The following is a 15,665-nucleotide window of genomic DNA, read 5'->3' as shown; positions in this document are numbered from 1 at the left end:
TCATCTCTTTCCTGCAGGCGAATCGGGTTTGGGAAAGTCAACGCTTATCAACTCCTTATTCCTGACAGATTTGTATTCTCCAGAGTATCCTGGACCTTCTCACAGAATCAAGAAGACTGTTCAGGTAAGATCAGCTTAACATATGGATGTTTGATCCCTGCATTATCAGAAGATTGCTTTAAGGCTAACAGCTGGAACACATATGCTTTATATGAATATCTTGCAGAGTCAGCAGGATTGTAGTTTTGCCCTAATAGCACACAGTTGCTCTGAAGACCAGTAAAGATCATGCTAAAGCTTCCCAGTTATCCATAGTGTCTGGATTGAGGGGTGGTATCAGTCACTGTCATGTGTGGCCCAGAATCCCTCATTAGGCTTTTATGGCATGTGGTTTGTCAAGTACCATAGACAGTGTAATGGCCGTACTGGAGGGTTTTCATACAAGCTGCATTAGAATTTAATTTTGCAATGAAACTAATACTAATTTGTTAAGTAAGTGTTATTTTAAAAGTGTAGATTGCGAATTGCAACCATCCTTAATTTCGAAACGCAATAAGAAGCTACGGTAGCTGCCAAAGCACAAGCATGTTGTTGTCTGAGACAATAATGATGAAACACACTCTCTAGAACAGTTTGTCTATTTAGGGCTACTGTAGAAACATGAAGGCGACTTGCATGTAAGGCGACCCACAATGTATGTAAATAAAAATGTCTCATTCTAAGTTAATAAAAACAATTCAGTTCATTATGTAAGGTCTTTATACACCACCAAAAATATAGTTGTGTATATTATATTTCATTTCTGTCAAGAGATCCTCCTAAAAGTTCCACATTGCACCTTTAAGTCCTTAATATTAAATGGTCCCCTAGACCCTATAATCCCTAAATCCCCTAGAGTTAAATATTAGATTTTTACTGTTTTGGAATCCATTCAGCCGATCTACAGGTCTGGCGGTACCACTTTTAGCATAGCTTAGCATAATTAATTGAATCTGATTAGACCATTAGCATTGCATTTAAGAATGACCAGAGAGTTTTGATATTTTTCCTATTTAAAACTTTACTATTCTGTAGTTACATCGTGTACTAAGACCGACTGAAAATTAAAAGTTGTGATTTTCTAGGCCGATATACTCTCATTCCGGCGTTATAATCAAGGACTTTGCTACCGTACTATGGAGCAGCAGGCGCAGTGATATTACGCAGTGCCCGAAAATAGTCCCCTTGGTAACTTTTAATAGTAGGGAACTATTTTCAGCCTCTGCGTATATTGCGAATAGTAAAATGACAACAGAGAGGGAAGTTAATATTAGACTAAAAATAAAGACCAAAAATAGAACAAAGATACAAATAAAGTAAACTGTGTTATGCAAGTATGTAACGGTAGTATTAAAAACATTAAGGAATTGAAAAAAAACATTAAAATAAAAAATGTATTAAACCATTTTGTTGTTTTCACCGTATAAAGTAAATAAGGTGTTGATACCAATTAACACTGCTAAAGTACCTTGACAAGAGCAGTGCTTGTATTTCTATCTTTTCTGTCAATATTGTTGCAATGCTGATATTAGAACTTTGACATACATTCACCTCATGTGAGTGCACTTTATATAGCATTCACACTTTGAAAAGCATGTCACTGCTAGTAAGTAGAAAGGTACTGCTGTCTGTCTGTTAAGGTATTCTGTACTTCTGATACTAGAAAGAAACACTGCTATCGTTTTGTTTTGATATCAAAAGCGTTTCACAACCCTTATAACACAAAATCACAATCTGAATTGCGATCTTTCCGATTTTAAGATCCAGTCTGAAGCATGGCTAATGGCATTATTTCAAATACACAGTACAATTTCACAGGAAAAAAACAGAGTATTAGTACAATTTCAGAGTCAGCTGTCAAAATGGTAATTAAAATCTAAAAAACTAAAATTATCTTTATTTAAACTTTATTTAAAATTATCTTTATTTAAAACATACATGCACTTTTTTTGTTTGCACCATAATACTTAATTCTGTGTAACTGGAACCTGCTGTACAAAAACAAGGACAAATACACTGCTTCATGTTTAAAGAAAAAATTTGGATTTTATATTTATTGGTTCTTCCTAACCCCAAATAGCTGGAAGAAATCTGAATAAAAGACAAACCAAAGCTCTGGTCTTAGGAGGTTATACAATTTTAAATAGCAGACCATTAGATAATATCCCATAAAACATCAGACTTTTAAATACTTAAAACTCAAATAGTCCTAGAAATAATATTATTTTTTTTAGTAAGTTCTTACATTTTTAACAGAACTGCATATATTTTATAATGATAATCATACATGCATGTGAAGTGTGCATCAGTCTCTTAAATGCTGCAGTGTCCACAGCTTCACACTCCATCTTAACCTTGACAGCCTCAGTCACTTCTATCCATCATTTGTTTTTATCGTGTTTTTCAAATGCTCTAATGCGCCTGTCATTAACTCTTTGTAAGGATGATTATACCTTAATTAATTCTTACTTAAATATGAAGTAATGCTGAGTTAGGGCATGTACTAATCATAGACTAGTGAAGAGTCATCATTGACTAGAATATCACTCATGACTCAACGCTGAATTCATTGTTATTTAATACATTAACTAACAAATACAAAAACATGTAATGTTATAGTTAATGATGACTTCATTAGTTTATGATTAGTACGTGCATTAACTCTTAAACATTAAAATGTATGTCTTCGTTCATTATGATTCATTAACCCTTATTATAAACTGCTACCGAAAACACAAAACCACTTTAACAAGTTTGGCCGCTCACTGCAGTGAAACTTCGAAGTATTCAAATTATGACGTTTTTGCAAAACCATTATATTTATATTACATACTTTATATTCGAAATAATCGACCAGTGCAAGAAATCAGCTATGCAGATGTGTAGTTGGAGCAGTTTGATAAATGCAGATATCAGATTTATTGGCTTGGCTGATATAAAGGTCTGTCACATCTGATGAATGTGCTATCATGTGCTATTTAGCATGAAAAGCAATGTATTGAGTTTACAGGTGTGATGATGAAATACTTCTTTGGGAATCTGAAGTCATTGCTGTCAGATTAAACCGATCATATCTCACTGGTTTCTGTTCTGTCTTGCACATTAACAATGACCTTGTGTCTGGTTGTCTCAGAGAATTGTGGGTAGGATCGGTTACAGTGTCATTTGTGAAAATGATAAAAGAGCTTTATCACAGATGTGTCGGACTATGTTTGCATCACTCTTGTGAAACTAAAGAGTAAAGGATTTGTTTATGCATGCGGGTTGTTGTTGGCGTAGGAGTGTGTATGGAGTGTGTATGGACAGTGTTGGAGTCTGTGTGTGGGTTTATGATATACAGTAAGACAACCACCCACTCGATGATCTGGCACCAGTATCCTGACCGTTTCACGCCTGCGTGTTTGTGTTCATTCCGTAGTGCTTACTTTAAGTAATTATGTTGTTTATGCGAGTCATTGTGTTGACAGTCATCCTATAGCAGGTGGGTGATTGAGATATTGTAGATAGAGTATGACAGGTTTATGATGGGGGTGTGATTATCTCTGACTGTCTGTCTTGTAATTCTTGAATGCAACAGTTTGTCAGCTTGCATTGAAACTAAAACTGTACACCAATACTGCCAAGTTAGATTTTCAGTGAATGAATGTGTCTTTGACTATGTTTGGAATTAAATACTAGCAGTATGCATACTATGCTGCAGACGCCCTTTTTCCTAAGTATCACACAAGGATGGTGACACTTTTGTCTAATTCAGAGATTACAGTATGGGGTACAGTAACTGTGTAAAGCTTGCGTATACTGTACATTTTGGTAGTTGTAATACTGTAGGTCATGCGGGTGATGTGCGAAAATGTGTGAAAATGCCAAGATAACAAAAGATTAAGTCTTAATAGACTTATAAGTCTTAAATCTTAATAGACAGAATCTTGTTTTTAAGTCAGTTATTCATTTGATAGACTGTTGAAACTATAGTATGCATTGTTTTTTGTATTTATGCCTACAGTACATTAAAAATAGGCAATATGTCAAATGAACAGGTATGAATATATGCACAAACCTACAGGCATGATAAATAGCTCTATATGAGAGACGATGCTCTAGATATAGATATTATAAATATGACAGGCGCTATAAGACTATGACCATGGAGTCTCTTTTAAGGTTTTGACACCCTTTACTTTCTATTAGACCTTAACCTTTGCGTCTCTCTCTCGTCTTTCTGATCAAAGATGTTTCTACTATAAGCAAATGGTGCGTCAAACTACATCGCTCCAGCAGCGGACATGTCACTGATATAAACAGTGACATGTTACAGTAACAAAGTCCTTGATTATTACGCCAAAATGAGAGTATAGTTCCTAGAAAATATATCTGCCTAGAAAATCGCAACTTTTAATTTTCCGTCGGTCTTAGTACATGACGTAACTACAGAAGAGTCAAATTTTAAAAAAGAAAAATATCAAAACTCTTTGGTTATGATTTAGTACGATGCTAATGGTCTAATCAGATTCAATGTATTATGCTAAGCTATGCTAAAAGTGCTACCGCCAGACCCGGAGATCAGCTGAATGGATTCCAAAACAGTAAAAATAAAATATTTAACTCCAGGAGAGCTGGAAAATAAGAATATTTTTGAAAAAAGTAGAGTGTCCCTTTAAGGGCTGTGATGAGTCGTCTTATGAATTTTAGTCTTGTGTTTTTATCTTCTGGCCTGCTCCACCTTTTGACGCATTATTGGAGATGTCCATAGATAATTTAGTCACACTGACCTCAGTATTTCAGTCTGGTTTAATGAAACTTTTGTGAGCTGAGACTTTTGATCTTGGCACTGTAGTTTGTTGGGTGAGCTCCCAGCAGTTTGCCTGCTTGCCAAGTGCTTGATCAAAAGATTAAAGAGCAAGAGCATTTAAGTTTAGTCTTTTTTTACATCCCTAATAAATAATCCTGGTCTTATTGTGTGTTCATCATTGGATTTTACTGTTAAATATTTAAGAGATTAAGAGAAATAATAGATTAAAGATCACAATGAAATATTTCTCTGGTGGCTTTTCTTTCATGCTGATGTAACAAAGATATAGGTGGGGAAATGGTGTTCACCTGTTAGATTGTAGTAGAGTTAGTAGTGCTTTCTTGTGCAAACTCAATGCCACAACGCTTTTTGTTGTGGGTTATTGCCAAGGCATTGCTATGTAGTTACTAAAAACTTCTGAGAGATTTTCAATGCTTTACCACACAAGGCTGCTAGGCTGTTGTGGGGGTTTATTATGACATGCTAGTGTTCTGGGTCCAAAGAGTCCACCCAAGACTCTTCTCAACCCCAATCAAATTCAAATTGGGAAACTTAATTAGCTTTAACCCTGAATATGAGCAATGCTTGTGTTAACATCAAGCATGTAACAGTCCAGTCTTTCATTTTCTTTTTTGAGTCGTCTACTAAATATGTTGTGAATGCTTTATCACGTCCCATTAGCAACTTAAGATAACGCTTTTATGTTGTTTGGCTACTTTTGCCCAGATACATTTACAGACCATTATCTGGCAACCCATCATCTCAGTCATTCAACCAGACCATCTTACCTTTACTCAGTATGTCAGGTGTCAACACCGCCAGCCGCTGGGCTATTTTTAGATTGCTGAGCTGTGAACAAGTGTTGATGGAAAAATAGTATCAAAACCATTGATTCATAACTTGCTTTGGGTTCCCACACCACCTGCACCTGGATCTTGTGTAGCGGGCGGCTGGAATTTACTACGGTTGTAATGCTCAACGGAAAGTGTGTGTTGCGTTGAATGACAGTTGTTGTTTTTATCCTGGCGTGGTTTAATTATCATGATCTCATTGACTTGGAATTGTTTAGTTGGGCGATCACACGCCCCACATTTCTTAATCTCTCACGTTTCGGATATCAGCAAGCCGCTTGTGCATTTGTTATCCCGGAGACTCCTCTGAAACAACAGGCGTCTTGAAATGGAAATAAAACAATAGAGCTGAACGGTGTTGTCATCCATCACGCAACATCACTCCAACACAAACATTTTGATGCTTGCTTGAAGAATGGCACGCCAAACTAGTTTAAACTAGTCTAAATACCATTGCACATTGTTTTTGCAATACAAAAAATGAGTATATGCAACAGATTTGTTAGTGGTTTTCTGTAAAGCAGCTTTGCAACAATGCACATTGGGAAATTGAAATAATGGTTGCTCAGGGAAGCTTTACTGTATCTGCTTTTCATTCTTGGCCATTTAAACAATGCTCAAGATTGCATTTGATGCCTAAAAGATGATAAAAAAAGATAACAATCACATGTAGCCATGCAAGAGTTAAAACTTGCATTTTGGAAAAGATTATTTGGAAAAGATTTGACTTTAAAAGCTATACTCAACTTAAACTATGGTTTGTGATGGTACAGTACATCTGCTGTTTTTAGCTGTTTACTAGTTTCTGTTGTTTCAGGCTAGCAGGTCTATAGACAAGCAGCTTTCAGAGGTGTGATAACACCATACACAGGAAGTGTGATAAGGAAGTACCATTGACTGTGCGAGTATTGCGGTTTCACGAGAAAGGCAGGTTATGACATAGCATCCATGCAGTTATGTACAGCCATTCTCTCTTTTGCTTGTCTAAATGCTGTTCATGTCTGAATTATAGTCACATGCAAACGTTGCGGATGTATAAATAAAACCAGACAGCCCATATTTGAATATGTGTCACAGCACCTCGTATACCAGACTGAACGTCAAGCCAAATGTTTCTCAATTGTAGCTTCACTCATCTGTTTGTGGAGGAATCAGCGAGCTGAGGTCTGTCTTTCTGGTTTCTCAGCATACCCGGATAGCAGCGCCGCTTCGTCATTCGCATGTCACTGCATGCTCATATCTCGAGAGCCGTATCTTATATTTCAAGGTCTTTAACATTAACAAATTTGCTTTGATTCATCAGAACCCATCTGTAAGTTGCAGATGTGTGATGTCATTGTAAGCACAAAATCTTCGGGCAGAATTTGTTAAGAATGTATCATGCAAAATAAATCAAACGCTGTTTATTTGCACAAACTGTTTGCAAAATTTTTGAATCTGATATTACTTAAATTCAGTAAGTACTGAATGCAGTTTGCTTGTCGCTTACTTTCTTGTTGGTTTTGGGTGCTGGGTTGTGAAGGATGCAGCATGCTTCAGTCTGGCATACTTTACGTAGACTTGACACTGTATTTAGCACTGCTGTCACGGGAATCATGCATGGCAAGTGCAATTGACAGCACCATGCATCTGGGATATGTCCCATTATATCGTTTTCAAATGCTGTACTGGTGTTATGATGACTATTAAACCCAAACAAATTTATTTTGGCCCACTTTTTTTGCATAAGATGCACAATAAGTACACCCAATTGCAAAAAAAGTGGAAAATTAAAACGAATGTGGCATTTTATTGTAAGGGTGGCTTCAATGCTTTCCACATCAGTCATGTGACATAGAAGGCAGAATTATTGCAACCATACCCACATATTTGACAAAATTTTAATATAAGCAAGACAAGCTATACGTTTTTATACAAGCGCTTACACGTTCATCTGTATTATAGGGACACTGCTTTTAAAGGGTTCGTGACCAGGGGTTAAATTAGGGCAGAACGAACCGCAACAGCGTTCCTGCACCTATCAGAGAAGAGGAAAAACAACCCACATATATATAATGAAACGAAAAACTATAATAATCGTTTTAATATTAATCGCTCAAATACGCATCATTCAAAAAACTATTTTTTGTGATTTACTGCTTTCTAGATAAAAATCATCCTACATAATGTAAAGAACATTGTGTAAATATAACCTTGATATCTTTAATATTGACTAAGTAAGGCCATTGAAGTCAATGTTTTAAATCAAACTTTGATGCTCCTAAACTTATTAGATTAAGACTTTAGCCTGAATTTCATAGAGAGCTTGCTTTTTTCCATGGTAAAATAAAAGATTGACAATAATTTGGTTTAGAAAATAGCTAGGGATGCAAAACGATTAATCACGGGATTAATATATAGCATAATAAAAGTTTTTGTTTACATATGTGTGGACTGTGTATAATTATGTATATATAAATATGTACACATGCATGTATAATTTTAATGCTACGTACACACCAAACGCGCCGCCCATATCGCGTTACTTTGTATGTAATTTACTCACGCAAATCGTTGAATTTGCATCTGGTGTGAACACACAGTAAGAAAAAATATATATTATATATTAAGTATTTATATTTATATATAATATAAATAATACATAAATATACAAATGTATATACACATGTAAACATTTCTTAAATATATACATGCATTTATCTATACAAAGTTATTATACACCATTTTTCTGCTATAAATTAGTCGCGATTAATTGTTATGCATCCATAAAAATAGCTCATGGTTAAGTTGGACTGTAATTTATAAGATGGTAAAAGTGTTGCAGTCGTTTAGTAAATTCACCCCTAAGTGTTGTCTGCCACAGTGCAAGAACGGTGCATGTGCGGTCAATGCTTTACCCAAAATATCAAGCCCTTTGATAACATTGAGTCATGCAGCCAAATTGCAATGAGTGGCATGAAACCATTGTTGGAGAAGTGAACCTTTTTCAGAATGATGTACCAGAGGCTATTCAAAACTAAATTCAGGACCACAACTTCTGGTTTAACATTTACTTTTAGTGCTCTGAAAAGTGTATAACAGGACATTATCACACATACAAAAGATACTTCTCTTGAATATCTGTCAAATATTCAGTGCTATGAAATTTCACACTGACAGTTTAGTTCGAAATAGGACATCGAAAGTTAGTATGAAAAACTTGAAGGAGGTGGAGCTGTCGCACACTTCGTGTGAATGTGATCGCAATAAACATTGTGCCATTCAGATATTGAGTGGCAGCAACATGTCGCACACAAAATAGCAATTGTTGCACTTTACAGTCTTGTGGCTGTCTTGGGTCATTTTATGATAACCCACAGTATTAATTTGCATGTATTTATTTGCCTCTGTGGAAATGCGAAGGGATTTTAGCTATATATTGTAGTTTGTATTGCATTGTGTGTTGGTTCAGGCTAACAGACGGTTGTAATGAAAAGAAGTGGGACGTGTCCAATCAGACGGAGGAAGTTGGAGAGTGCTTTATGGTTTTGTTACTGGGGTAAGGTGTCTCGCTTGGGCCGTTTTGCAGGCAGGTGGTGAGCAGTGAATCACACGTAAAGTGCAGTGTGTATTTGCACTTGCCAATAAAAGCTCCTGTGTTTAAATATGGCAATCCAAACCTGACCCCAAATGTTCTGTGGTGTACCTCTGTGGAGGCCTGGTTTAATGCCTTGTCAGCACTCAAACGTTTCCACTGTGCCTCTGGGAATTAATGGATGACTTAAATGTCCAGGTTTTCTAACTCTCTACTTTCAAACAGGTGGACTAGGATACCAATTTTCAATGACTGATGTTGTTATCTAGACACCAGGATGGGTGATGGCTGATATACTGATTTTAAACAATATAATGTTTTGTGATTTATATCACATGTGAAATAGGGGTGACCGGGTCACAAACCAACAATGGGTTAATTGTAACACGGCTACATGGTAACACAGGGCCGAGCAATCTGTGCTTTTGATCTTTATCTCTCACTCTCAAAAGACTATCTCCTGCAATCTACTCTCCGATATAATGCTGGTAAAAAGCTGATATAATGCTGAGATATACACTACTATTTATTTTCTTGATTCTTTATTGGAATAACTCAAATTCAAAAGGCATCCAAAATAAATCAAAACTAGGTTATATTCTAGCATCTTCAAAGTAGTCACTCTAAGGCTGTTTACACCTGGCATTAACATGCGTTTTCATCGATCGGATCACAAGTGGACGACGTTAATGCCAGGTGTAAACGGTGTTCAAAACGTTTTGAGCTCATCCACTTTCGACCACTTTCAACCACATCCAGAAGTAGTCGAAACCACTTTCGATCGGATCGCTTTGGAGTTGCGGAACGCACATGTGGTTGAATGTGTTCGAACAGCCACACGTGACCGCCTTCTCTCCGCCCATTTATCTAATCCGAGGTACTAAACACAAGTTTTACATCTTTTCTGACTTCTGGTGTGAACATACGGTGAACAGTGCTATTTTTAGCCTTTTATTGATAAAACTAAAGCGTCTGATCTCAGTAGTTTCGTTTTGAAAGCGTGTGAAAGTTGCACGATCCTATTTCATCAATTGCGCTGAAAATTCACAGAAAGCTCTAACATATACACGTACAAAACTCTGTGCAGCATGTTTACTTGCTAAACAAGCAGCGAACTCCGACATAATATTAGTTTGCGTCCATATAAACTCATAATTACTCCCGCTCGCGTTTGAATGACAGCAGAGAGACTCGCCCACCGTCTCACAGACCACCCCCTCACAGTATTCAGGACAAAAGCGGTCGAAAGTGGACAAACGAGACGGATTTAAATACCAGGTGTAAACGTAATGTGTCTCTTTCGTCCACTTGTGATCCGATCGATGAAAACACATCTCAATACCAAGTGTAAACAGCCCCTCTTTTGCTAAGAATTTATAAAATCTTATTATTTGCTTTTTTCTACCTTAAGATGATTTTTGAAACCGTATTAAAGAAGTTTCCATCTATTCAGGGGTCTTATTGGCTGCGGACCACAACAAAACCATAAGTCATAAGTCGCATGGGTATATTTGTAGCAATAGCCAACAATACATTGTATGGGTCAAAATTATCGTTTTTTTCCCCCTCAAAAAATCATTATGATATTAAGTAAAGATAATGTTCCATGAAGATATTTTGTAAATTTCCTACAAAAATATATAAAAAATGTATTTATTATTAGTAAAGACTTCATTTGAAAGGCAATTTCCTCAATATTTTTTCTTTTTTTTAGGTTTTCAATAGTTGTCCTCCAAAAATTGTTCTATCCTAACAAACAATGCATCAACGAAAGCTTACTTCTTCACCTTTTATTTACTGGTTTATTTATTTACTGGTTTTGTGGTCAGGGGTCACATATTTTGTCCAAGTCATCCGTTTAAAAAAATTTAGTACAATTTTAGCGTTTAGCTAAATAAAAGCAATTAACTCTTTCCCCACCATTGACGAGTTAACTCGTCAATTAAGAGAAAATGCTTCCCTACCAATGACAAGTTTTTACGGCAATCCATGTTTCCGCTATTATCCATTAGGTGGTGCACTTCCCCAACTTATAAAACCTGGAAGCAACCCCTTAGGCCAAACAGTAAAAACTCTGTGTATGTTTTGATCATCGCTCTGAATCTGATCTCTATCAAAAGTTCTTCACAAAAATGCAATTATTTCAGCTTTTTGCTATAAATTTTGTATTTTTGAAGAAACCTACCCATATTTAAAAGGTGATAAAAAGAGACCTAATGAAGATAGGATGAAACTTTTTTTTTTAAAGAAGACGGTCTGTTTTTTTATTTGATATAGATGGTTTCATCGGACGCACGTGCGCTGACGCGAAACACGTCTGGATCCGAACTTTACTTCCGGTATCGTTCTTTTTAAGGTCTGACTAGTTGCTAAACTGATCTCTTGAACAAATGCCTCGTCGATAATAACAAATGTTTTGGTTTCCTAGGTAATCTATGTGTTGTTGTTTTGCTTGTTATATAAATAAACTACGTTTAAAGGACTTTGTTGTTATTTATTCTTAGCGAAGTTTACCGGAAGTTACGTGCTGACCACGACAGCCGCTTGTTTATGTTGTTACTGCTGAAACCATCTATATTGTATATTTATATATTCAAAGAAGAACATTTTCTGGAAGGCATTAAACTTTTGTGAAAATTATAAAAAACGCTGGCGGGGAAGGAGTTAAAAGAAACGTATATGTTTTAAAAGATCTTTCAAATATTTAAACATACAACTTCAGATCATGAGAAACATTTTTGTCAAAATTTTCAAAACTTAAATAAATAAATACGATGTATAAAGAAATTAAATTTTATTATAAATTCTATGTACAAAATTAACAAGCTGTATATTTATTTCCCCAAGCTGTTTATAGGGCTGTAACGATTTATCGTGCAAATGCGCATTTTCTCAATTAATAAATTGTAATGAATTACGGTGAAATCCCGGCACATCCAAAAGCCAGAGGGCGCTCTTGTGCAGAAACTCCATTTGTACCACAGAAGTACCACCATTACAAACGCTATTCCAGGAAATGTCTATAAGAATATTTATAGTACCGTTCTTCAGATGTTTCAGGTATTTTCACGATAATAAAGAATATTTTGATTGATTTTGTTTAACGAGCGTTGCTTTTTTAAATGAAAGTTATAATCGATTCAGACGCATAATGATTTTAGATTGATTGATAAGGACTTCTTTCTGACCAAAATGCCGTAGTACACAAACACAGAATCGATTCAGAATCTATTTTATACAGGTCTTTTTAATGGGACACATGATTTATTGTCACAGCCCTAGCTGTTTATAGATCCTGGAACTGATGCAAGTTAACAATTCTGTAAATCAGTCAAAGTGCTGCATGCCAGCTATCTCACTGACTGTTGAGATAAAAGCCTTTAATTTATGGTCTGTCACTACTTCAAATGGCTTTGTATAACCCAAACAAATCAGTTTGACCCTTATTGGTTTGATTGAGTAAGTGGTCTGGCATATATATTTATCTTGCAATGTATTTAAAGATTATGATTTTCATATTGTTTGATGCGTTCTGAACGGCGGATCTGTGCAGTTTTACCATTAGTTAATACTACATGTCAGAGGTCATCAGAATGATTGATGTGTGATTGTAAATGATCAGAGGTCACAGGGTAACATGAGTGGAATGCTTACCAGAACAGGCAGTCTGACGGACCCATAGTCGCCTGCTCAACACAGACAGTAAAACACTCTGAAAAATCTGACACACCCACCCAGCAACAGGTGTGAGGCAGCAGGCGTCGTCACGCTCGCCTGGAAAACATTCTGTTTGCATTCCAGTGCCGACAGCATCTAGATTGAGCGATTTCTCCTTGTTGGACCAAAATCATCTGTTCTGCTCGTTTTTTCGCCATGTGTTTTTTAGAGTCAGTAATTTGCTGAATGACAGATCTGTGCTTGACCGCACACATTCTTTCATTCGTCTTCTCGCTTGTGTTTCCAAAACATCCCTGTGGCACACCGTGACCACTTCTCAGCTAGTGCTAATGGTTTTGAAAACGACACCTTGTGTGAAAAGAAAGAACTGTAGTGAGAAATGGTCTCAAGTTTCGTTTTTCTTTTATTGGGTTACTCTAATGATGTCTCAGAGAGCAAACGTATATCTCTGTCAATTACTCACCCACTAAACCAATACCATTTTCTTTCCTCCATTCAACTCAAGAGATATTTTGTATTGTGCTGTTATGTATCATCTATACTATTTCTTTATAATCAGTAGAAAAATATAAAAGTAGTACAGACAGAAATGGATTTTGCTCTTCCCCTTATGCTTCTTCATCATAGCTCTTAAAGGGATAGTTCACCCAAAAATGAAAATTGTGCCATCATTTACTCACCTTCAAGTTGTCCTGTATTCTGTTAAACACAAAATAAGATATTTTGATATAAATGATAGTGAGCACACACAGTTTACAGTACCCATTTACTTTCATAGTATGAAATAGAAATACTATGGAAGTCGATGGGTACTGCCAATTGTGTGTCGACCATCATATATAAAAAATATCTTATTTATTGTTCCACATAATAAATAGATTCATACAGCTTTTGCAACAAGGCTGTTTACGCTTGGCATTAACATGAGTTTTCGTCGATTAGATCACAAGTGGACGACGTTAATGCCAGGCGTAAATGGTGTTTAAAACGTAGTGATGGGGACGAGACCACCTATGCAAAGTCTTTGAAGGGTCAAGGCCGAGTCTTTGAAGGGTCAAGGCCGAGTCTTTGAGAGGGTCAAGGCCGAGTCTTTGAGAGGGTCAAGGCCGAGTCTTTGAGAGGGTCAAGGCCGAGTCTTTGAGAGGGTCAAGGCCGAGTCTTTGAGAGGGTCAAGGCCGAGTCTTTGAGAGGGTCAAGGCCGAGTCTTTGAGAGGGTCAAGGCCGAGTCTTTGAGAGGGTCAAGGCCGAGTCTTTGAGAGGGTCAAGGCCGAGTCTTTGAGAGGGTCAAGGCCGAGTCTTTGAGAGGGTCAAGGCCGAGTCTTTGAGAGGGTCAAGGCCGAGTCTTTGAGAGGGTCAAGGCCGAGTCTTTGAGAGGGTCAAGGCCGAGTCTTTGAGAGGGTCAAGGCCGAGTCTTTGAGAGGGTCAAGGCCGAGTCTTTGAGAGGGTCAAGGCCGAGTCTTTGAGAGGGTCAAGGCCGAGTCTTTGAGAGGGTCAAGGCCGAGTCTTTGAGAGGGTCAAGGCCGAGTCTTTGAGAGGGTCAAGGCCGAGTCTTTGAGAGGGTCAAGGCCGAGTCTTTGAGAGGGTCAAGGCCGAGTCTTTGAGAGGGTCAAGGCCGAGTCTTTGAGAGGGTCAAGGCCGAGTCTTTGAGAGGGTCAAGGCCGAGTCTTTGAGAGGGTCAAGGCCGAGTCTTTGAGAGGGTCAAGGCCGAGTCTTTGAGAGGGTCAAGGCCGAGTCTTTGAGAGGGTCAAGGCCGAGTCTTTGAGAGGGTCAAGGCCGAGTCTTTGAGAGGGTCAAGGCCGAGTCTTTGAGAGGGTCAAGACCGAGTCAGTTGGTTTCCAAATACAGTTGAGTCCGAGTCAAGACCGAGTCTTTGAGGAAGCAAGTCTGAGTCGAGACCGAGTCCTTTAGGAGTCAAGACCAAGTCGAGACCAAGACCATAAAAACATGTCAGTTTTCATATTGGTGATTTAATATCACCCCAGTTAATACTCAACAGATAGGCCTACAGACTAAGCTAGATTGGGAATTGTTAACTTTTTTTTACTATCATTAAAAAATCCCTACTACATGCATCATATTCTGCCTATTTTTTTAGAGATAAATAAACTGCTCTGATGGCAGTATATTTGCATTGCACCATGGGATGTCATTTTCAAATAATGCCCGTCAACATTGCATTTTATTATTATAGTTATGTGTTGTGTTTTTTTATATGAACATTTAAAAAATGCGTTGGTCTCGAGGACTCGGTCTGAAATTACGAGTCCTTCTCCTCTCGCTGTCAGAGAGACAGAGTCTTTGAAGGAACAAGTCCGAGACGAGTCCAAGAAAGCAGAAATCGGTCTCGAGACCGGTCTTGAGTCTGAGACTGGACTCGAGTACTACATCACTATCAAAACGTTTTGAGCTCGTCCACTTTTGCCCACTTTCAACCACATTCAGAGGTAGTCGAAAACACGTTCGATCGGATTGCTTTTGTAGTGTAAACGCACATGTGGTTGAATGTGTTCGAACAGCCACACGGAACGCATTCTCTCCGCCCATTTATCTTATCTGAGGTACTAAACACAATGTTTTACGTCTTTTCTGACTTCTGGCGCAAACACACGTTGTACAGCGCTATTTTTTGTATTTCATTGATAAAACTAAAGCGGCTGATCTCCGCAGTTTCATTTTGTAAGCGTGTGAAAGTTGCGCAATCTTATTTCGTCAATTGCGCTGAAAATTCAGAGAA

General features: G+C 37.4%; 1 protein-coding gene across 2 annotated transcripts in view; it reads left to right on the top strand.

The window, feature by feature from the left end:
* The window catches only part of septin7a (septin 7a), a 57,872-nt gene that overhangs the window by 18,998 nt on the left and 23,209 nt on the right, over positions 1-15,665 (top strand). For both annotated transcript variants that reach the window (XM_073858159.1, XM_073858158.1), the window contains exon 3: positions 18-124. In XM_073858159.1, coding sequence (XP_073714260.1) covers positions 18-124 — 107 coding nt within the window. The remainder of the gene's footprint in view (positions 1-17; positions 125-15,665) is intronic.

Source organism: Misgurnus anguillicaudatus, chromosome 20 (genome assembly GCF_027580225.2).
Source record: "Misgurnus anguillicaudatus chromosome 20, ASM2758022v2, whole genome shotgun sequence".
Taxonomy (NCBI): Eukaryota; Metazoa; Chordata; class Actinopteri; order Cypriniformes; family Cobitidae; genus Misgurnus; species Misgurnus anguillicaudatus.
The sequence above is the reverse complement of the archived record's forward strand: the minus strand, read 5'-3'. Positions and strand labels throughout refer to the sequence as shown.